At 38.9% G+C, this 24,968-nt stretch overlaps 3 protein-coding genes and 1 long non-coding RNA gene across 16 annotated transcripts in view; 3 read left to right on the forward strand and 1 right to left on the reverse strand.

The window, feature by feature from the left end:
- The first annotated feature begins 27 nt into the window (after window positions 1-27).
- Window positions 28-5,992, forward strand: LOC107693502 (protein lin-7 homolog B-like). The gene is made up of 6 exons (XM_016492915.1): window positions 28-320; window positions 2,103-2,221; window positions 3,404-3,475; window positions 3,559-3,768; window positions 3,902-4,065; window positions 5,228-5,992. Exons 1-6 carry the CDS (start codon window positions 245-247, stop codon window positions 5,247-5,249), a joined length of 663 nt encoding a protein of 220 aa, XP_016348401.1. The 5' UTR covers window positions 28-244; the 3' UTR covers window positions 5,250-5,992.
- LOC107693503 (uncharacterized) lies at window positions 1,790-18,311 on the reverse strand. Its single transcript, XR_001634760.1, has 3 exons — window positions 18,301-18,311; window positions 4,474-4,477; window positions 1,790-1,881 (listed from the first exon to the last, which is right to left on the reverse strand). It is a non-coding gene; the product is annotated as an uncharacterized LOC107693503 (long non-coding RNA).
- On the forward strand, window positions 6,695-10,876 carry saxo3 (stabilizer of axonemal microtubules 3). Its single transcript, XM_016492914.1, has 5 exons — window positions 6,695-6,819; window positions 7,237-7,416; window positions 7,531-7,647; window positions 8,760-8,851; window positions 10,522-10,876. Exons 1-5 carry the CDS (start codon window positions 6,721-6,723, stop codon window positions 10,874-10,876), a joined length of 843 nt encoding a protein of 280 aa, XP_016348400.1. The 5' UTR covers window positions 6,695-6,720.
- kcnc3a (potassium voltage-gated channel, Shaw-related subfamily, member 3a) overlaps window positions 12,272-24,968 on the forward strand; it is a 59,311-nt gene continuing 46,614 nt past the window's right edge. For 6 of the 13 annotated variants that reach the window (XR_001634759.1, XR_001634758.1, XM_016492912.1 and 3 more), the window contains exons 1-2: window positions 12,276-12,869; window positions 18,574-19,258. Coding sequence is in view for 10 of the 13 variants with exons in the window: in XM_016492912.1 (XP_016348398.1) it covers window positions 18,635-19,258 (624 nt within the window). In the remaining 3 variants the exon portion in view is untranslated. Of the gene's footprint in view, window positions 12,870-18,573; window positions 19,259-24,968 lie in introns of all 13 variants that reach the window. The other 7 variants (XM_016492906.1, XM_016492904.1, XM_016492905.1 and 4 more) reach the window with 4 other exon arrangements.

Here is a 24,968-nt window from a genome sequence, read left to right on the forward strand (position 1 = left end):
AAAAGGCTTTGGTTGAACTCGCGCCTCTGACGTACTGTATTGCGTCATTCAGTGAGCGGCTAGTACGAGAGCACAGGCTCCTCGCGCATCTCGCCCTTTCACTGCGAACCTGCAGAAGACGATTGATTTAGATTTTTACAATCGAAAACCCTTTCCTGCAGCTTCTAAACGTTCTCTTACGATTCTGCCCCTGGTAAAAGAAAGCTGAAAACGCGTCGGTCCTCCACTGCAGCAGACGGTCTTCATGATGTCATCGTATTATCATACGGGGAAAGAGCTGGTCATGGCGGCGATGACGGAGCCGCTCTGCTTGGAAAGAGGTAATTTACTTGGTTCTGTTCATTAAGTGCTGTTTGGAAAATACTCTGGCAGATAGCCGTACCAATGAACTGACCGTCTCTTGTGTCTTAATCAGGCCATACTAATGAGCACTGAATGGGGCACTTTGTGCCCACGATGTGAATGAATGGATGTCCCCAGTAGAGGGTGCTCGTGTTTGTATTGCTATGCTTGAAATTCATTGAAAAAAAAAATATATATATATACGTGTCATCTGTGGATAGAGAGAGGCATGGCAGCAAGTAATTTTGCCTATATTTCCATGTTATTTTGTCCTGCTTTAGATGTCTTAATTGGTATCGTCGCTGATAGTATTCAATCGTTTGTTTTATTTGTCTTGAGAACACTGGATGATCTGATCTATCATTAATTCGGGCCGTGAACTCCGTTATTGAATTAGACAGTGTTTTTTTTTTTTTTAAGTAATTGTTATGGCCATAATTACTTGAAACCACATTGGTTCCAAAACGGGGGGCATAACCAGAACTTTGCATGACTAGTTGACTTTCCATACCAGGTTAACTTTGTTAGAGTATGTATTTTTTTTAATGTATACAGTGCTGCTTGAAAGTTTGTGAACCCTTTAGAATTTTCTATATTTCTGCATAAATGTGACCCAAAACCTCATCAGATTTTCAGTCCTGAAAGTAGACAAAGAGAACCCAATAAAACAAAAGAGACAAAAATATATACTTTGTATAAAATATCATCAAAATGTCATTTATTTATTCAAGAAAGTGGTCCAGTGTTGCATATCTGTGAGTGGCAAAAGTATGTGAATCTTTGCTTTCGGTATCTGGTGTGACCCACTTTTGTAGCAATAACTGCAACTAAATGTTTCTTGTAACTGCTGATCAGTCCTGCACAACCGCTTGCAGGCATTTTAGCCCATTCTTCAGTACAGAATTGCTTCAACTCTGCCTTCCTTTCCCAGATGGAGCAAAACAGGCCCAAACCATGATACTATCACCATCCATCCACAAAACATTTCTCCAATAGCCCTCTGGCTTGTCCACATGATCTTTTAGGAGAGCAGTGGCTTTCTCTTCACAACTCTGCCGTGCACACCATGGTTGTTCAGTGTTCTCCTGATGGTGGACTCATGAACATTATAATTAGCCAATGTGAGAAAGGCCTTTAGTTGCTTAGAAATTACCCTGGGGTCCTTTGCAACCTCGCAGACTATTATATATGTCTTGCTTTTGGAGTGATGTTTGTTGGTCGGCCACTCCTGGGGAGGGTAACAGTGGTCTTGAATTTGTACACAATCTCTCTGACTGTGGATTGGTGGAGTCCAAACTCTTTAGAGATGGCTTTGTAACTTTTTCTACCCTGATGAGCAACAGCAACTCTTTTCTGAGATCCTCAGGGATCTCCTTTGTTTGTGCCATGATTCACTTAATCAGACTGTGATAGATCCCTGTTCTCAAAATAAAACAGGGCGCACACTGACACCTGATAGTCATCCCACTGACTGAAAACACCTCTGAACAGAAAGACTCTAACTTCACCTTCAAATGAACTGCTAATCCTAGAGATCCACTCACAGATATTTAATATTAGATCATTTTCCTGAATAAATAAATGATAAAGTATATATATTTTTGTATCATTTGTTTTACTGGATTCTCTTTGTCAACTTTCAGGACTTTTTGCGAAAATCTGATTGTTTTGGGTCATTTATGCAGAAATACGGAAAATTGTAAAGGGTTCAGAAACTTTCAAGCAGCACAGTGTTTCTGTAATGTTTTATTTTCTGACAGATGTTTGCAGAGTGATAGAATTGTTGGACAGACTTCAGAGAAGTGGTGAACTTCCTCCTCCCAAACTCCAGGCTCTACAGAGAGTTTTACAGAGCAAGTTCTGTGCTGCCATCCGAGAGGTACATACAAACATAAGGACTTTACTTCGGTTAAAACTGTTTGCTGGATTCTGTTCATTTGGAACATGTTGCCTTCTTTTCAAAAATATATGATAAAAAACAGTGAAAATATTTACTAATTTGTACCTTTTATGTGCTGATTTTACAGAACACTAATGGAACATAAATAGCTAGGTATAAAATTAAGGTTTGAAGTCAAATGTTGTCACCACGTAAGCACTTACGACAGCACTTTGTCGTCTTCCTCCTCCACACGTGAATGGTCTTTTCTCATAGACCGAATTGTGCTGCACTTTTCCTCCTCCTGAATGACTCCCTTTCCTGTCTCTCTGAGACGGCATCTCACTTCAGCCTCCATATCTCACTCCTTGATTTGTAGTAATGGGGTTCGATAGCAGAAGTCCAGTCTGTTCACAACTTGCACAGCTATTCTACATGATACTCTTGTCAGACTTACTCAGTTTTCACATGTCCTTTAGATGTCCTGCTCTTTGCGTAGCTGAGAGATAACAAATTATAGCAAGACAAGATTTTGATCAGTATGTCTACTTTGGCTGTGATTCATTCCACTAAAATTTGCCTTCTACTTCACAAATCTTACATGGGATTAACTAAGAAAACTGCACAATGACTTTCATTATTACATGGCTCTTGATTCTTGTTCGATGGCATTCTGAAAATATTTGTGAGTTCTAAAATGTATAATTAGCTATCTAATCTAATCTTGTCTCTTTCTTCTCAAAGTAAATATAAATTGTCAACTAAAATCAATGTGTAATGCCCATTTATTTAGTAATCAACATCTGTGTAGTAAGCAAGACAATGGACAGTCACAGTCATTTTTTTTACTAAATAAACCCAAAGCCGAAAGGTCTTGTGTGATACTGCGGGGGTTTATTTTGCAATAATGACCAACCAATTGTACATTATCGTCTCTTATGAAGTCAGTAACAAACATTATTGTTTAAAGACATCAGTAGTTTGCATTAATTGAATTATGTATGCACATGAAAATATGAATCAAACTTTAAGGACATTTCTGCTATTTGAATGTATATTAATTAATGATCTGCAAAGCAGTATGTAATGTGATAATGTTTGTTAGGTTCATTAATTATAAATGAGTCAAACTAACTGTAAACTACAAATATTTGAGTTGTTAAATGACTGTCCCTTTTCTAGGTCTATGAGCAGCTTTATGATACATTGGACATTGTAGGTGGGCCTGAGGTCCGAGCACAAGCCACTGCAAAGGTACCTTTTTACCCCAAAATTGCCACTGTTGATCAAGAATGATCATATACTGATGAAGACATTTATTTGTTGTCTTTTTCCAGGCCACAGTAGCAGCGTTCGCAGCCAGTGAAGGCCATGCACACCCAAGAGTGGTTGAGCTCCCTAAAACAGACGAGGGGCTTGGGTTCAACATCATGGGTGGAAAAGAGCAAAACTCTCCCATCTACATCTCCAGGGTCATCCCAGGGGGTGTTGCTGACCGACAGGGTGGTCTGAAGAGAGGAGACCAGCTGCTCTCTGTTAATGGAGTGGTATGTTGGGCCAGTATTGAGTTTTGAGTCGTATAATTTATATTTCTGTGTATGACCATGACCTTGATTTTAAGAGCAAAAATGCCAGAATTAACAGCCTTCAAAATGTCCTTCATTTTTTTATTGTGTGTAGAGTGTGGAGGGAGAACATCATGAGAAAGCTGTAGAGCTGCTAAAGGCAGCACAGGGTTCAGTGAAGCTGGTGGTGCGTTACACCCCTAAAGTCCTCGAAGAGATGGAAGCCAGATTTGAGAAGATGAGAAGTGCCAGGAGACGCCAGCAACATACCAGCTACTCGTGAGTGCGACTATCACTTTCTTTTCCTTTCCTACCTTTTTCTCACCATCTCTCAGCCGATCATTAATCAGGAGACATTTTTGTTTTGTTCGAATGTCATACACTACCAGAGGCGGACAAAGTACTCAATTCCATTACTTGAGTGAAAGTACAGATACTGCTGGTCAAATATTACTCCATTACAAGTAAAAGTTGTAAAGACAGATTTTTACTTAAGTAAAAGTACCGAAGTACTTGCTTTTAAAAGTACTTAAGTACCAAAAGTAAATTTCCTTTTTTATGTCAATGCACTGTTTTATTGTTGTTGTATGTAATACAATCATTTTGTTTCACGTTTTGTTATGTTGCTGCCTTATGTTATACTGCTTTAAAGTACTTTTTTCCCACATCAGTATACACTCCATACACCATACTGACAAAGCAAAAACATACAACAGCAACACTGCTTTAACAAAAAAGCAAAACGGCAAAACTTATTTGACATCAAAACAAATTTTTTAAAAATGCCGTCTAATCGCTCTCGTGGTACTTTGATGTCATACACAGAACGGTCTACTACTGTTCAAAACTTTGGGGTTGGTAAGATCTTTTATGCTTACCAAGGCTGCATTTATTCGATTAAATATACATTTAAAAAATGTGAAATAATACTACAATTTAAAACAACTGTTTTGTATTTTAATATATTTTCAAATGTAATTTATTTCTGTGATGGCAACGCTGAATTTTCAGCATCATTACTCCAGTCTTCAGTGTCACATGATCCTTCAGAAATCAATATGCTGATTTGCTGCTCAAGAAACATTTTGTATTATCAATGTTGAAAAGAGGTGTGATACATTTTTTTCAGGATTCTTTGATGAATAGTACAAAAAAATAATAGAAATCATTTGTAACAAATGCCTTTTCTGTAACTTTTGATCCATTTGAAATTTAATACGTCCTTACTGAATAAAAGCATTCACTTACTGAGTGTATCTCACGACATTTATTTTGTATTTATTATGGTGTTTACAACAGACTGTTAAATTTGAATGAATTAACAAAACAATGTAATTGGCATGTTAAATGTCTTTAATGAAATAGGAGATATTCTCATGAATGTGCAAGTAGCCTATCTGTATTTTAAAAATGTCACCCATCGTTGTCTTTTCACCGACAGGTCTTTGGAATCCAGGGGTTAACCAGTCTCAACTTCTGACTGACCTGTCCGTTCTCCCACCCTCTCTGCTCCTATTGGATGACAGAAGACCCAGAGGAGATCCGTGTAGACTACCCTTAGCTATTTATATGTTAGTGGAACGATCTCAAAACATGTAGACCTCAAATATACTATTTTCCCTGGAGAGACTGCATACTGCATCTGGTCTTGAGTCAAATTTTTTTATTGTATTCTTATGTGGAACCTGAACCCTGTGATATTCTCGAGGGGGGTTGTGTGTGTCTGTTAGCACAGAAGAGAACTTTAAAAATTGTCTGGCTAGTGCAAATACACAGTGTGTGTACTTATAGGACTTAGTCTTTTGCAGTAGGATTATTGCTGAACTGAATGGCATGATGGCTCCTACTTAGACCATCATTCATTCACTCACATATCAAGTCTGTGTTTCAGAAGACATGCATTGACAATAGAGTTAAAGCTATGCATCCCACTTCTATAAGTATTCTTGTATCATGTGTTCTGCTCTGTGTGAACTACATCAGGAGTACACAAACTGTTAAAGACACTTCCTGAATGAACTGATTGCTCTGTACTAAGCATGAACGGATTGCTCCGTACAAAGCATGCCACACTCAAATAGGGTCGTCATTAAAGTGTGCTGCTGTGAGTGGCTTTGTGCTGCCAGTCATAGTGCCTATGTTCAATGCTTGAATTTTTGAGTTTATTTATGTTTATTCATACATTAAAACCAACAATGTAATTTAATAGTATGCTGAGTTGATTTATGCCCACAGTTTATAAACATTTATCATGATACCATAGTTTTGACAAAATATCATAGCTATTTTAATATACCATATACCTTTCATTTTTACACTTTTTGTAATAATGAGAGTGAGGATTTGTTTTGCATTATGGTTTATTGTAATTTAATTGTTATAAAAAATTGAGATTAATTATAATGAAAATATCACAATGTAATTTTTCTTTCTTTTTTGAAATTTGACTGGTATAGTACTTGTTTTGATAGATTTTATTAAATTCACTTCTAATGTGAATGGCCTTAATACGACCGCTTTCACAAAAAAATAAAGAAAATAGTAGCCTATAAAAAAAGCCTACTAGCCTATTTATATATAATAGTTACAGAAACTACATTTTTAAAAGTAAAAAAAAAAGTATTTTATTCTGTTTCAACTTCTTTACTATTTAGGTTAACGTTTCTCGGAAAACTCACATATGATCGAGGACAATATTTAATGTTACTGTTTAATGTTACACTTTCATTTCTGTGTACACATGCACGCGCGGTCGTTTCCATAGCAGCAGGTAAGCGTAAACTAGGCAGACTCGATTCCTATGGATGGGCGCAGCATTATCTATGAATAAACACATAAAGGGTCTTATCAGTAATATGTCACTTGTCTAATTTTCGACGGACAGGAGTTCCTGTATCTATTTGGTGGTTTATTTTCAGTTTTGCGAGGGAGTGCATGAAGCGAATGGATAACCAGAGACGAAAGGTCCAAACCAGCACAACCATTGGACATGCGTATCTGCAACCTTCTTCGTTTTATTTTAAAACTTGTAAGGTAGGCACGAGGAACATCAAACTGGGTTACCAACAAAGTTTGTTTTATTAACTTTTACACAAAAAAAAAAATGGTAACCATAGTTACAAGAGAGTTTGTTACTACAGTTAAGTTGGCAGCTTGCTATTACAACAACGTCTTTGACCAAAAATGAAACTGAGCAATTTAACAAAGAATTTAGTCTGTTTGAAAGACGCAATAGTTGTAGAATTGCGAAGTTAATATGTTGTTTTTTTGTGGTGGTCTTATATAGACCTTTGATTTGGAAGACCTTGTTAGTAAATAATGCTCATAACATCATAAACCTCAAGTTTAAAAGTGGCCTAGTCTTTAACCTTTCTTGTTGACTGACCTAATGGGACACAACCAAAGAAACCAGATGTGATACCTTCAACTACCTTCTTGTCTCTGCCCCAGAATGCCCCTCTTCCTCCAGTCGTCCACGGTCAGAACAGAGTGCCGGCCTCTGCTCACTTCTCTCTCACCTCACACACTGAGCATGACAGAAAGCCACTGAATGGTCCTCTGTACAATGAAATCCACTCTAAAGCCCCTGCGCACTGGACCACACACTTCCTCAATGAGCTGGCCCAGAGGGTAAGATGTGTGTGTAAAAGGGAGTTTTTCTTTGGAGAATGTCTTCTTTTATTCTGTTTTTGGAACTCTGTCTTCATGTATGTCATTCATATGTGTCTGTTTGATCCTCCACAGCTCAGAGACCGGCCAACAGTGAGAGTGGTCTCAAATCCCATCAGTGAAATGCAGGACCGCTACAGAGGTCAATCAGCAGCACGTGAACCTCCGTCTGAACACTTTAGCATGATGCAGGTGAGATAAAGAGGCTGAAAATTGTAGGCCCTGGTAAAGTTTCCACTTGTCCTCACTGTTTCAGATGTAAAGCCGCAAGATATAACACATTGCACATCTAACAGGAGAATTAATGTGAGTGCTTTTATGAAAATTAAAAGTTGTTTCTGCTTTCACAACCAAAAAAAACAACCCTATTCACTTCCATTGTAAGTGCCCCACTATAATCCCGATTGAAAATGAGGGATAAATCTTTTTTTTTTTTTCAGTAATCAACATTATGCCACAAATGCTGTCGATTCAACTTAAAGGGGTAGTTCACACAAAAATGATCTTTCTGTCATCATTTGCTCTATAGATATGTATAGGTAGATGCCTTATCTATATCTGCAATAGACTTCAGCAGATGATTTTGCTAACACAATACAAAAAGACGAAGACATTAGCTAACATGACATAAAAAAGTTACTGTAGTTCATAACATATATATATATATATATATATTATAATTATTTTTATTAATTAAATTATTATTAATTATCATAACAGTGGTCTCAAACTGGAGGGCTACAGCTCTGCACAGTTTTGCTCCAACCCTAATCAAACACCTGATCCAGCTAATTAAGGTCTTCAGGATTACTAGAAACTTCCATGACTTTTACTTTCTTCTGCAAAACACAAAAGAAGATATTTTGAAGAACGTTGGTAACCAAACACATTGACTTGCATTGTATGGACAAAAAAAAGTCTTCTTTTATGTTCCACTGAGGAAAGAAGATCATACATGTTTGGAATGACATGAGGGAGAATAACAGAATGGTGATTTTTGGATGAACTATCTCTTTAATTTGTATTGAACCCAGAATTATTTTTAAGAGTAAATTGTGCACTATGAGTAAGCTTAGGGAGCCCTTTTTTTTTTTGAGGGTGGAGAATAGAAATGTATTTTTGAAATGTTAGGGAGTAGGGAATTTCAAACAACAATATTAAAAAAATGCTCATTCATGCAAAGTATCTTAATGGATAGCTCTCGTAGTTTTGAGGATTCAGTAGCACTCCACAGACAGCATTTTTTTCTCCACCAGAGCTTCTAGGCCAATGAAATGACTCACACTTCTCTTGATTTTAATCAGGCACTGTACAGACAGCTGGAAACGGCTCAAATGGCGTTTGTGCAGGAACCAGTCTTTAGCACTACCAAGACTGACTTCAAGCACTTTAACAGGTAACTCTCCACCACCAGAGGGCAGTGTGAATGCACTGATGGATTAAATGATAATTAGGAGATCTGAGGTCAGCAGTGGTGGCTTCTCAAAAGTGATGACAGAGATCAAAGGGTTTACCGGCCTGATTTAATCCCAAGATGTAAGTGGAGGGTAATGTACTATTTGAGTAATCTGCTTTCTAGATGCCATTAGAGCAAAACATCCATCCCCAGAATGTCAGGGGAGATGTAAATCTGAAATCTAGCCTATAGTGAATCATGTGCAGTTAAAGCTCCAAGTAGTTCCTGACTTTTCACTGTGTATAGCAGCAGAACAGATCTCTCGCATTTCTTGATTATTTGGAATTACGGTGCACATAACACACTCGACACAGGTTGTCTAACTGAACAAAACATTTATTTACACACAGTCAGTTTAACGAACCGTATCTTCAGGGTCAGAACTGATCACAACACAGTTTTTCAGTTTTTTTACTCACCCTCATATCGTTCCAACCCTGCATGATTTTCTTTCTTCATTGAACACAAAAGTGTTATTCATATCTTGTTGAAGAAAGTGAAAGTGACATGACGAATTTGTGCTCTGCATTTATCCCATCCCATCCACACACACAGCAGTGAGTAGTGAACACACACACACACCCAGGGCAGTGGACAGCTATTTTTGCTGCGGCACCCGGGGAACATTTGGGGGTTCAGTGCCTTGCTCAAGGGTCTCACCTCAGATGTGGTATTGAGGGTGGAAGAGAGCACTTTCAAATTCACATTCATTCACTTCCCCCACCTACAATTCCTGCCAGTACCAAGACTCAAACCCATGACCTTTGGGTTGCAAGTCTGACTCTCTAACCATTAGACCACGACTGCCCCAAATGTCTCCATTTTTGTTTTTGTCCATACAGTGTTGTTTTAGGCCCCATTTAGTTTCACTGTATAAACAGCCTGTTGAAACATTCTTCTTTTATATTCCACAGAAGAAAGTAAGTCATAGGTTTGGAATATCATGAGGGTGAGTGAATGATGACAGGATTCATTTTTGAATGCACTATCCCTTTAATAATCATTGAGCTTAAAGTTCATCTAGCTTTTAAATTGCAGCATTAGACGATGCTTCATTTTTTATGTTGGCCTGCTGCAGGCCTGATTGAAGTGATTTAGTAAAGTGTCGCTCATCTCACCTTCTGGCCTGGCCTCCTGAACCTTGTCAGCTCTTGATTGGTGGGCAGCACTCAGGGTCACAAACACATATTGACACTAATTCACACACCTCTTCACAGAAACTCTGTGTGACAGTGTAACATATGTTTCTCTTTGTTCATATTTTTTAAACGGGTATCTCTGCTTTGCTGACTTTGTTTTAAGAGCACTTAAACCATCATCCTGTGTTTTAGCTCTTTTATTGAGGCAGCAATGGTATTGAATATATAAAGACATTTCCTTATGCTAAGGAATGAAGAGCTTTAGTCTCAGAGGACCCACATGTGTTTCTATTGACAAAGTAATATATGAGCTAAGTGATGGTCAGCATAGTGATAAGGCAGGAAGATAATGGACCTCAAAGCACTAGTATGTGTATGCAGTGTATTACTACTCGTCTGACAGCCTTGTGCCTTTTCTTTCCACACTAAATCATTATCTTTTTCTTAGTTATTGATAATCCTCTTTTTCAGGTCAAATTTGTCTCCTCGCTCTGTCCTGGATGCAGCTACCTTTAATGGAACCCTTACCAAGAGCGGAGCTCACAGCCGACTTCCTGCTCACAAAGCTCCATCCACTTTATCATGTCAACCCCGGCTGCCTCGTCCACCTCTTCCTGTGCCCCACAGGGGTAAAAGTAGCCTGTATATGGACAGTTTTACTGTACCTGTGCCTCCCCCAACATCGCAAGCCGCTGATGTTGCACAAAGTGGGGTGAAATGGCAAGATGATGGTGGTAAAGGTGTGTTACTTGACATTTTAGGTGTTCCTAAAATGTATAGTACTGAGAATCAGACATATGGAAGAAATAAGATGTCTATGGTATAAGAAAATAGACAAACTAGGGTGGATGGTTTGATTTTCAGTTCTGCAATAATTGATCTGAACTTCAAAAAATGGTTTCATCAATATGACTTCATTTCCATTCTTTTCTTTTGTCATTCAGAGGGTGGGTAATAAATGGAGAACAAAAACACGTTAGAAGTGATTGTTGGAAATATTATTGATTTATTGATCTGGAGTGTGTGCCTGTCTGTGTTCTGCATATGTATTCTTTATCCTTAAATGGATAGTTCGCTCAAAATTGAAAATTCTGTGCTTATCTCATCCTCATGTCATTCAAAATGTGTATGACTTTCTTTTGTGGAACACAACAGGAGATATTTAGAAGATCGTTCAGCTTTTTTGTCCATACACTGAAGTTGTTGACCTATCAAAATATTGTCTTATGCTCTTCAGAAGAAAAAAGTTAATCTTTCCCGTGCCGTAATTGACTATATATTAAATGATTTAGTGTTTTATATAAAAATATATGCTTCTGAGGATTACAGGAAGTGTGCTAAAAATCCAAGGGGAAAAAGCTGCAAGTAAAGAGGGAAGACCAGGGAGTGACAGAAATATCGCTGAGGAGGCAGTTGGCTCCACACCTAGACAACCCAAGAGGGTTGCACAGTAGTGTGTACTTAAACAATAACTTACTCCACTCATGATCTCATGAAGAGAGCCTAAAACAAAACAGAGAGGGTGGTAATGGGAAAAATATAGAGAACTTGTAAGAATATTGCAATATAGTCAGAATTATGTCCCACCCAGTTTCCTCCTCCTACTTGCTCTTGCAACATTTCACTCTCCTCCCCCAGCTCTGCCTCCGGCAATGTGCCAAAGAGAGAGAGAGCATGACTGATTTAAGGCCATATTTGGAAGCTAGATGAATAAAAATTAAGGAACAGGTGAAGGCAAAGATTATGAAATGGCGGAGGCTAGATTTATCTTTTAGAGAACTATTAAAAGCAAATAAAATACGTAAGGAATAGTTAATAGTCATTAATAAAAGATCAGAAAGAAAAATCATTATTGACCACGTCTAGACATCTATGGCCTCTTATTGTCCTCAGGCTCTCTTATTGTAGATTGTGGTATATTTTGATTTGAATATTCTACAGTCCAGCCTACAATAGGGATCCCATGTGACCATTAGATTAAGGAATAAATTGCATGGAAATACAGATTTACAAAACAAAAACATCGACAGGGAAAAAACGAACGGAAGAAATAAGAGAGGCAGCTTAAGGAATAACATTTCTAGTCGTGCTTGGCAAGCTGCTTATTCGGCATAAATCATTTCAAACAGACCTCTCAGTCTGCAACTAAAGACCTGGTTACGGTCTTTTTAACCCTGGACAACGGGAGCAGGTGAAGAAGATACGGAAGAAAGAATGCTAAAACTGAGAAGAAAGGGATAGACTGTTAATGGAGTGAGTGCATGAAGATTAAACAAATAGAGAGAGAGGTGTTTCCCCGCTGCACGTTTCGCTTGGTTGAACAGACTGTTTCGTTTAGGGAATAGAAGTAATTTGTTAATACGAGCTTTGTTAAATTATAGAAATGCTTATTTGCCAGGCAAATAATTTTAATATTAGACCTGTAACACCCATATATTTGACGAGAATAATTTATTTGAGGAACAAGGATAGCAGGGGTGCAACTTGGGTGATATATTATAAATATATATTTTCGTAGGCTAGTCTTTTGTATCACTAAAGGAACTGAACTACGCACTATAGCACAGTTGCGTTATTTTGAACTGGCCGGTGTTGTAGCAATAATATATTGCATTATTCATAACTGTAGCCATTTTATATAGAGAACAAAATCTTAGGTTTCTGCACAGTCATTCGGACCCACGAGACAAGGATCCCTCCGTTCAGTCAGAAAACGTAGTAAATTCCACCTAGCATTGTTGTGCAGTTTGTGTGTTCGTGTGTGTGTGTTCAGTAACACGCACACTGCACGCACGCGAACAGAGCCAGACCCAAAGCGAGTAAGTATGTAATATAGGTGTTTGTGCCGTGTCTGTGTCGTGATCTTGTGTACAAGTGACAAAATATCACTTCTGTTCTGAGTGTTACTGTCTGTGTGCCCGTTGTACTGATGCGAAGCAGGCCTGCCTACCCCCTGCCTCTGCCAGTCAACGGACTCAACAAGTAGTAGTCAGGTCTACTTTGTTTTGCCACTTAAACCCGTGTGCGAATTATGGCTGGGATATTTGGTCTAACCACCATAATTAAGATTTGGGAAAAGGAGAGAGGGGTATTTATTTTTTGCATATAAGCGTTTGTACGATATAACAGCCTTTTGCTAACCATAAAAGTCACATTACAACTTTTAGTCAGAATATGCTAAATAGACGTTCGAGAATAGAATTCCAATTTGCCTGAGGAGGTAACCATGGCAACAGTACGCTCATTGAGTGTCGGACGGTACAAGTCAAAAAACAAGTTGCCCGTTACTTGTCACATAATCAAAGATTGACACAATTACAAATCGTTCACACCAACTTTGTGTTTTGTTAAAACTGTCTATTAGTTGAAATTTGGTAACTGTGCTAGAGGTGTAAGATGTGAATTACTGACAGAAAATGTAGACCCCCCCCAAAAAAAGTCATTCAGTAATTCGCACACTAGCTAAACCCCTTCATAGCTTTATATGCTTTTTATTTATAAAAAATTTTTTAAAGGTATTTCTGGTATGTTACATTTATTTTGAGTTGTCAGTCTAACAAATACATGGACGTTTCATGTCCCACAATGATTGGTGTCCGATTTTTTCTTTTTTTCACACAGTCACACATCACCTTGATATGTTATGGAGGTGTCTTTTCAGTTCACTATGTTAGCATAAATATCAAACCTTAATTATTCCTGTATGCCCACTCTTTTTTCCCCTGCTTCTGTTTTATTTGAAACAGAGTAGCCATATGTATGCCCTTCTGTAGCTCAGTGTTCTCGTTCTAAACACTACATAAGCTTTTTTTTTTTTTTTTTGGTTGCATCATCACTCCCTACCCAGTGGCGTGGTTATCTACAATCAAATGCGAACAAAACTCTAGAAAGTTTATGCTGACTGTAGATGGAGCTTTATTTATCCTTCAGTGACCCCTATATCTCTTGCTAATACTCTAACAATGGTTCTCAAGTGGCTCTCAAAAAATGGGTTCCAGATAATAACATTTAAAACTGCTAAATACAGTCAATAAAACATTTCACTTTGTCTTTTGTTGTTGAAATTGTTGACTGTGACTGTGCTTTAACTATTTTATAATATTAATATATGTATTGTTTGATAATAAGGACATTTATTTACTTTTAACTGTCTAATATATAATCTGAGCCCTGAACTGGTTGAGAACTACTGATCTATAAACAATACTTTTGTTCTAACTTGTGTTCCTCTTCCTCTACACTTTCTCATCTTATCACATACACTAGTTAAACTTTTCTGTTTGTTTCTCTCAGCTTCTGGTCCCTCCCTTTCTCCCTCCCTCCTTCACTCACTCACATCCCATTGGCAGTGCCTTATTTCAAACCCTGTACTCTCCCTCCTGCTGATGCCTTTCCATTATTTTGCATCCTTACAAATACACCCCTTCCTAAAAGTTTGACCCTTACACATCACCTGAGATTACCCCCGTATTGACCTTCTCTGTCCTCCATCTGTTTTTCAATTCCTTTTTTTTCCCTTCTTTTCTTTGTTTTTACCCTACTCCATTCTTTCCCACCGCTAAGAATAGTTTCCATCAAGTTCATGTGTGATTTGGCTTAACACAAATTATATCCCATCTCTCTCCGGCTTCATTCCCTGAGTACTTAATGGGGGACTATAAAGGGATGGTAATTAACCGGAGAGGGCACTTTTATTAATTAGGTTTTAACGAGAGCTGAGACTGGATGGTGTATCTTAAGAACACTGTTAGTGCTAGATATTGGAATATAGTCATGCACGTCTCAATGCTGTCACTGTAAGATGAGTCCTCTAAGCCCCATTCTGAATATCTTTCTCACTCTCTTGACTAAAAAAAATGAGGGGGCCTTTTGAAAAGGGCTTCTGACTGCTGAGAACAGAGCTGTGATTTTTTTCAAAGCAGAGGTCAAAGTCTGACTGATGACCTTCTGAGGATATATGATATATCCATGTGTGCCAGTGCTTTTTAGTTTGTCTTTTCACAGCATAATTTGATTTAAAGCTAATTAATTGTGCTGTGACATTGCTTTTTTCTGAATGTGTCTTATGTTTGTGTGCGTAAGCGTCCTTGCTCTGTTAATTTATGTTCTTTTAGTGCTATTCCACAAGAGACGTCAATATGAGCAACTCGGCTGAGAGTAGCTTAGTGCACACAAATAAGGGAGAGAGAGAAGGAGGCAGGGACTGCAAAAAGCCTTAATCACTGAGATCAGGAAGCTCCGAGATAATACCTGGTCAGTTCATAACAAATGCAATTCAATCGCTGATTTATAAGTGATTTCAGTTCATTAAAAGTGTGTATGGTCCAAAAAGGGACACAAACCTGTATGCAATGCATCGACAGATGGTTTACATAAGGCATCCATACCTCAGTCGGGGAGAAAGCTTGAAGAGGAGGGGGTACTGCAGTATTTTGAGCTGTGCAGTTCCCCAATGAGTCCTCTAGGTGGCCTTTGAGCACCGCTGAGTTTCAACTGCAGTGGGAAAGCAAGTAGAAAAATCCAAAGAACCTACACTGCACCAGACAGAGAGAAAGGGAGTTAGAGTGAAGGGATAATGCAGACGCACTACAGCATATTGTACGATAAAAGAAAAAGAGTGTAGATATGGTTCAGTTCTACTTCCTTCTCATAACAGTGCATGTAGTATATATCACTTCTCTTTGGCATTGTTTCTTTAAATTGAATAATTTATGAATGGAGCTTCATTTACCTTTACTGCAGTCATTCCTTCTCATTTCCCTCAGTGGCCGTAACCTGTTCTCTCCCTTTTTCCTCTCTCCCTGCTCTCTGTCGATATAGTGCTGTTGTCTTTTATAGGCGTATCTGTCCTTACAACCAAACCCCATCCCAACGGAGATACACATTTTAATGTACTTCCCTCCATCCAGGCACACACACTTAACAATGATTTCCCTTTTTAGTGGGAGCCTTTTTGTTTTTTTGCTTTGTCAGCACAACTTCCCCCCCCCCCCAGTTTCAGTTTTTCCTATTCATCAATTTATTTATTTACCCCTTTTGTGTTCCTTATAGTTATTTATTTCACCACCACATGCTTGGCATATTTAAACACCTTGCAAAAACAGCACTGGTTTAGCTAATATTGTTATGTTGGGTGGCCGAGACAAACATAGTGATGTTTTGATAGTGTTTCCACTTTGGATGATTTAGTTATATATATAATTAAGTGATTTAGTTATATATAATTAAGTGCTATGAGAATACAGATTGGAAAAGCAGTGTAACACCAGAACAGTTGTTAGTTGATTGTTTTTATATTATTATAAATTTTTTGGTTATGACTTTATATTATTATGATTATTATTACATATTATTTGTGAGATATTTTTGTATTTTATTTAGTATTTTATTCATTTTATGTCTGTTATAAAATGTTTTGCTCATTTTTTAGCTGTATTTCCAGTCCTTATACTGTTTTAAATGATTAACTGAAACCCATGCGCTGTCCGTGGTGCTGAAAGCAGAAACCATATATCAATTTAAAAAAGCAGTGAATGCATTTACCTTGTTTCATATGATTCAGCCTCTCTCCTTCCTATGGTTCTCATACTCCTGTGATCTTTGTTGTTTCAACAGTTAATCACAGGGGTGCATAAGGGAAAGCAAGAGAAAGAGTGAGCTGAGGAGAATGGATAAGAGTGGATAAGTAATAAGGGAAGACAGTTTGACAGATATGTATGGAGCAGCCATGCAGCACAGCCAAACAAGAGGAACAGATATAGGAGAGTTATTGTGAAAGCCAGAAGCGACAACACAGCAAAACACGGGAGAAGGACATTGGTCGGTGAAATCGGACCCTTCTACACTGTAAAAAAACATTTTTGCTAGGCAATAGTAAAAATTGCTTCATGTAGTAACTTCTAAATTAACATGTTTTATTACATTTAAAACCCTTATTTAACATGAGGGAGTCAATTTGCCTACATTAGGTCACACTAACAAAAGTAATTTTTAAAGGTTAAATCAACTACAAATGGCCCGTTACCACTTTTTACAGTGCACGACGACCCCAAGAGAAAAAGATAATAACGTCCCTGCTCCATATTTCCAAAATGGGACATTTTGATTGGAAAAAGAGAGCCAGGACTCATTTGTTTCACTATAGCTATGAATAAAGACATTCAGTTTTTAAAGCACTTACTCAGTGTAATGCAGTGAAAATATGAATGTGCATATGAGAGGTTATGTGAATCTCACCCTTTTTAATAGTATATTGTAATTTTGTAGTTTGCACACTCAAACAATTACGATTTTCTGGATTTTACGTCTGCAACCAAGGTTAATACTGTACAAAGACTGTACTGAATGATCTGCATAACATTAGCACTGCCCAGAGAGAGAGCGAGAGATAGTGTAAGAGTTAATACTCTGCAGTCTTTTCTCCCTATTTTGTGTAGCTCAGCAAATAATCGTTCCGCCTTTAGCTTTTCTCCCTCTTCCTCCCACCCTTTCTCTTGCTCTCATTTTCCTCCTCTCCCTCTTTCTATTGGATACGCTCAGAGTATGGTGTGGGGAGGGGGGTGGCTGTGAAACATTCAGTCATTTTCATCTCCCTTCGCTGTAATTGAGCAGAGTGTTTTAGTTAATTGAGGGACATGAGAGCTGAGTGATGGTAAAAGATGGTAAGGAATGATGGGTGGGCATTGCAGAGGAGGAGGCGTCTCTTTCCTGTTTATTATGTGACACGTGAACGTATATTGAACTCGCTCCTTCATTAAAATGCTTATCCCATATGCCTGCATTAACATTCATCTGATTTTGTATGTTGGCTAGGGCTGTTGCCAAAGATTTTGACAGTTTTTTATGGACAGGCCCTCTCTTTTCCAAGCCCAGTGAATAGACTATACCATAAATGACCTTAGGTATATGATATTTGTGTTTGCCCTAGACAGTGGCCCTAATATTTGCAGTTTCTTGTAAATTTTAATAGGTGTTTTGACAAAATCTAGATTGACATTGCATTGCACCACCTACACTTTACAAAACTGGGGCAGTAGGCCTACCCTTTAAAAGGTACACCTTTGTACATTTACCCCTAAACGGTACATATTAGTACCTAAATGCTCTTTAAACTAAAGGTTCTCAAAGGGGGTTTCTGCAGTAATGCCATAGAAGAACAGTTTTTTTGGGCTCCCCAAAGAACCTTTCAGTGAGCAGTTCTTAAGAGAACCTCTTTTTTTTTTTGAAGAACATTTAAATTTTCTAAAGAACCTTTTTCCACTATAAAGAATGCTGCAATGGAAATGATTCATGGCTCTTCATGGAACCATAAAAGCAAATAAAGAAGCTTTATTTTTAAGAATGTAGTATCTTTTGTAAAGTCAGTTTTTGTACCACTTTTCCTGCAGTTGTACAAAGCCATTAGTAACTGGTGCAATAACTAATGATGTGATGAGTTAGAAGCAGGTTACTTTGACAAGTTTGATAATGTATAAAAGTGTGAGCATCACTAATTTTCTCATCTCTTCTGTTCTCCCACCGCAGGCTCCTCCTCCCCCCCTCCCCGCTCGGTTCTCTCTCCTCCTCTCCCTCCCCCTGCTCCTCTATGCTCAGTTCGGTGTGTGTCTCCTCTTTCAAAGGGCGCAAGGGTGGGAACAAGTCGTCCAACAAAGCATGTTACAGCGCAGACATGACTTGTCCGTCAGACAGCGAGAAAATAGTGATAAACTGCGGGGGGATTCGGCACGAGACGTACCGCAGCACACTGAAGACGCTGCCTGGGACCCGCTTGTCCTGGCTCACGGAGCCAGATGCGTTCAGTAACTTTGACTATGACCCCAAATCCGACGAGTTTTTCTTTGACCGTCACCCCAACACCTTTGCTTTCATCCTTAACTATTACCGCACAGGGAAGTTGCATTGTCCCAACGATGTCTGCGGTCCTCTCTTCGAGGAGGAGCTCGCGTTCTGGGGTATCGACGAGACGGACGTGGAGGCTTGCTGCTGGATGAACTACCGACAGCATCGGGACGCCGAGGAAGCGCTGGACAGCTTCGAGACGCCCGAGCCGGACCTGCCAGAGGACGACCCGGCGCTAACGGGTGGTGCGGACGGGGACTTGAAGAGGTTGTGTCTACAGGAGGATGGTCGCAACCCCAGCAGGTGGAGTACCTGGCAGCCCTTCATGTGGGCGCTGTTTGAGGACCCCTACTCCTCGAAATACGCCAGGGTGAGTGAGTGTACCGGCAACTTGTTAGTTTACTTTTTAAACGTGTCTGTATCAGTTTTGAGCTCACTTCTTGTAATATGGCATTATGGTCCCTGTGTTACCTGTTCAGCTACTATTTGACTGTATATTTCTCGTGTAGGCTACATAGAATCATGAACTGGTCCGCAAGAGTCGGAATAGTCCACTCACTGGCGTACTTTTCACAAGTTGTAAACTTTTGGAAAGTTTGTTAGCTTCGTTCGGACTCCGGAGAGAAAAGGACTCGGGTTCGTTATGTGGACCCTTTCTCTGTCACTCTCTCTCTGATAAATGCAGTATTTTGTCTCGCTGTCACTCTCTCCATGCGTAGACAATTATTTGCCGGTGTTGTGCCCATTTTCGACCCCCTGCAAAATGATTACCCCTCTCGTTGAAATCGCTATCTAATTGCCTAATCCTAACCCCTCCCACACACCTAACCGTTATAGGGTGACCATACGTGCCATTTTCCCAGGACGTAACAATGCGCAGTCGCCTCCTCAGTACTTTGTCGCGCCTTTTTAAAACGTACCTTTTTGCTTCTGCTGTTAATATAATCATGACCTCACTTGAAATGTTGAAAAGTTGCTTTAATGCTTTGAAGAACATTGTTATTCAGTTTATACTCGGCTTCCTGCTATACAAAAGCCTTGTTGATTCTACTTCGTCAGTCGCAGCATCCAGCGATCAAATTTGTCTTAATAAATGAAACATTTCATGTCCATTAACTTGCTGGGTAGCGAGACGAATAATTATCAGTCAGACGGTCATTATCGCAAAAATAAACCCTTAATTTAGATACACACACATTCATATCTCATCCGCCAGTCATTGCGCATGCGCAAAGTGTTTGTAATTTCGCTGTTGTCCATACTGCAGAACGGTACCTGGCAGACCCCTACGATATTGAACGTCACCAGGGCATTTACCCTGAGGTGGGCACTATTGAGTTTTGACTATGAACTGCATTACCTTGCAAATTTTGTTTTTTTATGTTAGAAGAACATTTCCCCCCACTTGTTCCTGAACTGCTGAAACATTCATGCCTGACAGGAAGCATGTTTTTATGCTCACAAACTTTTTAGTCATTTTGTTCATTTTGTAGCCTATATTTCATCACGTAAATGGTGTGACCCTTAAAAATTGTACAGATTTAACCACCAGGAAAGGTATTTGAGAAAATTCTAGCTTACCAAACAAGTTACTTGTGTCAGGTTGTGCTTAGGTATTTATCCACTTTGGAAGCACAGGATCTTCACGGTATCCCAGGAACTACTGCGTTTCCCATGGGTCTTACTTTTAACTGAATCAGTTTCCTGCTTATTCAGCAGAAGCCCCGTATGTCACTGGCACCACAATCACCTGCTAATCGTTACATCCTACCTCTCACATCCAGACCTGAAGCAATTAGATTTTTTTTTCTGGGTGCCACACTTGGGATCCCAATTTTGGGATAATGAGCATAATAAGGTCATATGAATTCATAAACTTTACACAGATTGCGGCCCAATTAGATGCGCCAAACTTTTTTACTTGCAAGTTTAAGCAAATAATCACAGACATTTTTTTTTCTGTCTGTCAATAATTTTTTTTGTACAAATCTATAACAATTTTAGGAGAACAAAGTCACTTACTGACCCTTGTTGGTTAAGAGATGTTTCAGCTGGAGCACATGAAAGGCAATTCACCCTTTGCCTCTCAGAACACCATTCACGAGCTAGTGAACAGCGACCATTTATCTCCTTTATCAGTGCAGGCTATTTAAGATATTTATCTCCCGCGGCACATCTGGGTTAATAGATCATAGTCATGAGCAGTCGATACACACTTGCTTTCTTGAAATGAGCCCAGGGTACCAATTAACTGATCAGTTTTCCATTGAATTTTGGGCTGCATTTGATTGCAGAATTGCTCTTAATGCGTTTGAAGTGTCTGCGATTGTAAGTTATCCAGCTCACAGTTCTCAAGGGGAGGGAGAGATGCCGTCATCATTTTACTGCGTCGTCATTGAACGGAGGTCTTTTATCAACCGTGACACGCATAGTGTTTGATTAGCGGGCTGCTGTATGGGTGCAGGGCCTCGTGCCGGATTGCTAACCATCACTTACAACCTCCATGTCCCTTCCTCTCGCTGTGCTATAGCGTAACACTGCGGCGTCTCATACTAGCTGACTGCGCGTTGATTTCTGCTGCAGAGCAACCGAATAACAGAGCAACAGAGGCAGAGCCAGTGCATTTGTTTGTGTGCATGCATGCAGTGCTGTTTGCAGTGCAATTTTTGAAATATAAAAGTATACAAATGCATGCAAGGTGTGTGTTATCTAGATTTTGGTTACATCTTTAAACAATTCAGTTTTAATTTCAAGCACTTGTGAAGACGTGTCTTCAGAGTAAATTCTGACTTTCAAAAGACTGTGGTGTCAGGCACTATAACAGAAATAGCATGAGTATTTGAGTTGATTTATGAAGGCAAGACTGAGAGCTGTATCTCTCTCTGTTTAAATTCCTGGTTTAAATCAGATGTTCCAGTGAGCCCGTACATAGGTGAAGAGTTGCTGCAAACCCTGACTCCTCACTGGCCAGATTAAAGGATTCAGATAACAGTTACCTACATTTACCAAGCTACAATATCATTTTATTCAGGGGTTTTTCAAATTTTTTTGATTCCATGAACTCCCAAATATGATGAATGGCATGCGAGGGACCCGCTTCCTAAAACATAGAAGACAAATAGATTTTCATGTATTCTATTATATTTACATTCTATTATTTTATTTTATATGATTTTATTTTAATTTACACATTTAATTTTTTGTGGCTTCCTGGGGGTCCCCGGACTCTAGCTTGAAAACCACTAATCTAATTGAAAATGGTATCTGTAGCACTGGAGCTGTATGGCAGGTTAATAATAGAGATCACAAAACAAAACAAAACACACTCAATGACAATTATGTGAAGAGCAAATGCACAGTATGCAGAATGATCGGAATTGCTTTAGTGTTGTTCAGCATCTCAAGCTTGTAGTCAAGCACATGTTGTATGAGCGGATGGATAACAACCTGCGGGTGCATAGTTATTCACGTGCAAAATCCTATTCGATAAGGGTGAACAACTATTAAATGAACTACAGAGCTCTAGCAGCGTCTCTTAGCAACAGCCCTTAGTCAAAATAATCCCACTTTGCAGTGCTCTGTCTATTTTGTTCCCACGCATACGTACATATATATATATATATATATATATATATATGCAGAAAGCCTTTAATTAATGTCACAATTCACCTCTCCTCAGGTGGACGGTCCAGTATGTATTTAGAAATGTACAATTGCTTTGTGGCTTTGCATTTTTCATGATACTCATCACTAAATAATTGCTTTTACATGAGTAAAGTTTTAGTAGATCAATCCTGGATCGATGGCTGTGTCTCAAATCCTAGTGAGTTCCCAGCTTAGACAGCATTGTTGTGTATCATATTCATATCGGCCTGTATGTCTATGTTTGATTGTACTGTCACCAGAACAAATAGGACGTCACTACCGGAGCTGTGCTGAAAGGCTGAATGGCTGTTGCACATGTGTGATTTTCCCGAGGTTAACTGCATTGCCAGCACTAGTACTCTAATTCTATTCTAATCAAAGGAAGTGGCTTAACAAAAACTGTTCACCTTACCAATTTTAAGTTCCCGATATATATATAATATCCTATTTGTGTGTGTAGCATACCTGCAAACATTTGATCATCCTTATGTAAAGGACAAATTAACAGACAAAGAAGATCTCTAGTTATGTTCTAATCAAATTAAGTGTCTTAAAAACTGTTCACCTCACCAATATTTAATTCCTAGTATGAATAAAAAAACATTTGGCTCAAATCCTTTGTCAAAATTTTGAATGAATGCATAGAGGGAAGGTTTTGTGTGAAAACTGGGGGGAAAAATGATCAGAATTATTTTTTTTTCAGTGCTTATGCTGGATTTCCCAATTGCACAAATATCCCATTCCCGTCGTATAGTACTGTCTCCATACCAGGTGTTTGTAAACAGTTAGCGACACTGAATGCTGAATAGTGGTGCCAAAAATAACTAAAAATAATTCAATGTCAGGACTCCAGGGACCTGAAACTATTTGAAATGCGTGTCGCTCCTTGTATGCATTGGCAAGTGAACATTACTCCTTGCTTCCTTTGCAACATTTGATTTAGTCATTGCAAACACGTTTGAAGTGCATCCTCAAGGGCCACATAGACCACAGCATCCCTCTGTGTTCAACACATTGAGTGTGATCAGATTCCTTTGGATGCTTTCCTTTTAACCGTAAACTTTTTCTTCTAAAATAGGCTTGTGTTTATCAGTTCTTTAAAAGTGTCAGTTACCTTTTGTGTTCCTTGTAATGAACATGCTCATTTGTAACCAGAGTTTGTCTGGCTGTAAATGCTTCTTTTCAGATGAGACCGCTTTTGGCACCCAGGAACACACTTCCAATCGTCCCCCACTGTTTCCCTTTATCTACTTTTACTACATCTTTAAATATAGTAAGAAAATGAGAAGATATGTGGGACAAGAACTCGCTCCTCTCAGTATCAAGCAGGCCCCTCTTTCTCCTGTACTCTTCATTTACACAATCCTGGCAGCAAAAGCTTAACCGAACCACCAGGGCAACTTGGGTTTTATGCAGTATCTGTACCGCACATGTCTTCTGGCCACACATTGCAGCAGCAACGTGCATGATAATAAAGCTTACTGAACCAGTCACGCTGAGACCAATAAATTGGTGAATGAGAGGTAGAGCGGTGGATGCGCTTGAATCTACAGTCGCAGTGTGCTTTTTTCACCCTCCTTCACTGGCCACTGTCCAGCTTGCCGGTGAATGAGTCCATTCGAGTTGCAGCGTATTTGCTTTTACAAGACATCTTTTCCTGGCTCAAGAGATTTTGTTTGCTTCTGACTTTTCTAAACTAGACTACATTAACATCCCAGTGAGCCGGTCATCCACCCTGAAGTCTATATATGTGCATATATGGCTCCATATGCACTGCAGCACTTCTACTTTGAATTTTAAATAGGTGTTGAAGACTAGCCGATACCAGAGCCAACGAGTTATCAGTGTGAAACCACCTACATTTGTTTTTGGTTTTTTTTCATAGCAAAACCATTATACTGCCAAAATAATCTTAGGATGCCCAGCAATGTCCAGAACCCCGTCTCATTTTGGTCAACCTCTGCACCTCTTCAGCTTTTTGTTAACTGGGCAAATGGAAAACCCCGTTCCCTCGAGCACTCGTTGGTCACAGGGGGGACAGTCGACTAAAAACAGAAAAGAAAAGCCTTGTATTTCAGCCCTACACACCTTCCAGATGTCCATGTGGGCCCAACGGGACGTTAACTCTTCTGACCCACTGACATTATTTTTATTGTGTTTAGCAGGCTGCTTTAGTGTACAGGTCAAATGCAGAACTTTACTCGTTGCTTTCGGGAAACTCAATTTACAATTTATTTTAATGGAGTTCATCATTAGCATGTTGATAAGCTAGCATAAAAATACAAAGCAAACAAATATTAGGTAAAACAATCCATTTTCTTTGACACTAATATAGGCATTTATTCTTTTATGTACTATAGACTATACTTTAGCACTATAGACAATTACTTTTATTTAAACATTTTTTTGTAGATACAGTGTTTATCCACCTTATT

The sequence above is a fragment of the Sinocyclocheilus anshuiensis genome, unplaced genomic scaffold (assembly GCF_001515605.1).
Source record: "Sinocyclocheilus anshuiensis isolate Anshui unplaced genomic scaffold, SAMN03320099.WGS_v1.1 scaffold1694, whole genome shotgun sequence".
Lineage (NCBI taxonomy): Eukaryota > Metazoa > Chordata > Actinopteri > Cypriniformes > Cyprinidae > Sinocyclocheilus > Sinocyclocheilus anshuiensis.

What these genes read in the sequence shown, in the direction of transcription:
- saxo3 (XM_016492914.1), top strand. Translation starts at nt 6,721, where the DNA reads ATGAAGCGAATGGATAACCAGAGACGAAAGGTCCAAACCAGCACAACC. An exon ending in TTTATTTTAAAACTTGTAAG is followed by an intron (nt 6,820 to 7,236) that starts GTAGGCACGAGG and finishes TCTCTGCCCCAG; the next exon opens with AATGCCCCTCTTCCTCCAGT. An exon ending in TCAATGAGCTGGCCCAGAGG is followed by an intron (nt 7,417 to 7,530) that starts GTAAGATGTGTG and finishes GATCCTCCACAG; the next exon opens with CTCAGAGACCGGCCAACAGT.
- LOC107693502 (XM_016492915.1), top strand. Translation starts at nt 245, where the DNA reads ATGATGTCATCGTATTATCATACGGGGAAAGAGCTGGTCATGGCGGCG. An exon ending in TCTGTGCTGCCATCCGAGAG is followed by an intron (nt 2,222 to 3,403) that starts GTACATACAAAC and finishes TCCCTTTTCTAG; the next exon opens with GTCTATGAGCAGCTTTATGA. An exon ending in CAGCAACATACCAGCTACTC is followed by an intron (nt 4,066 to 5,227) that starts GTGAGTGCGACT and finishes TTTCACCGACAG; the next exon opens with GTCTTTGGAATCCAGGGGTT.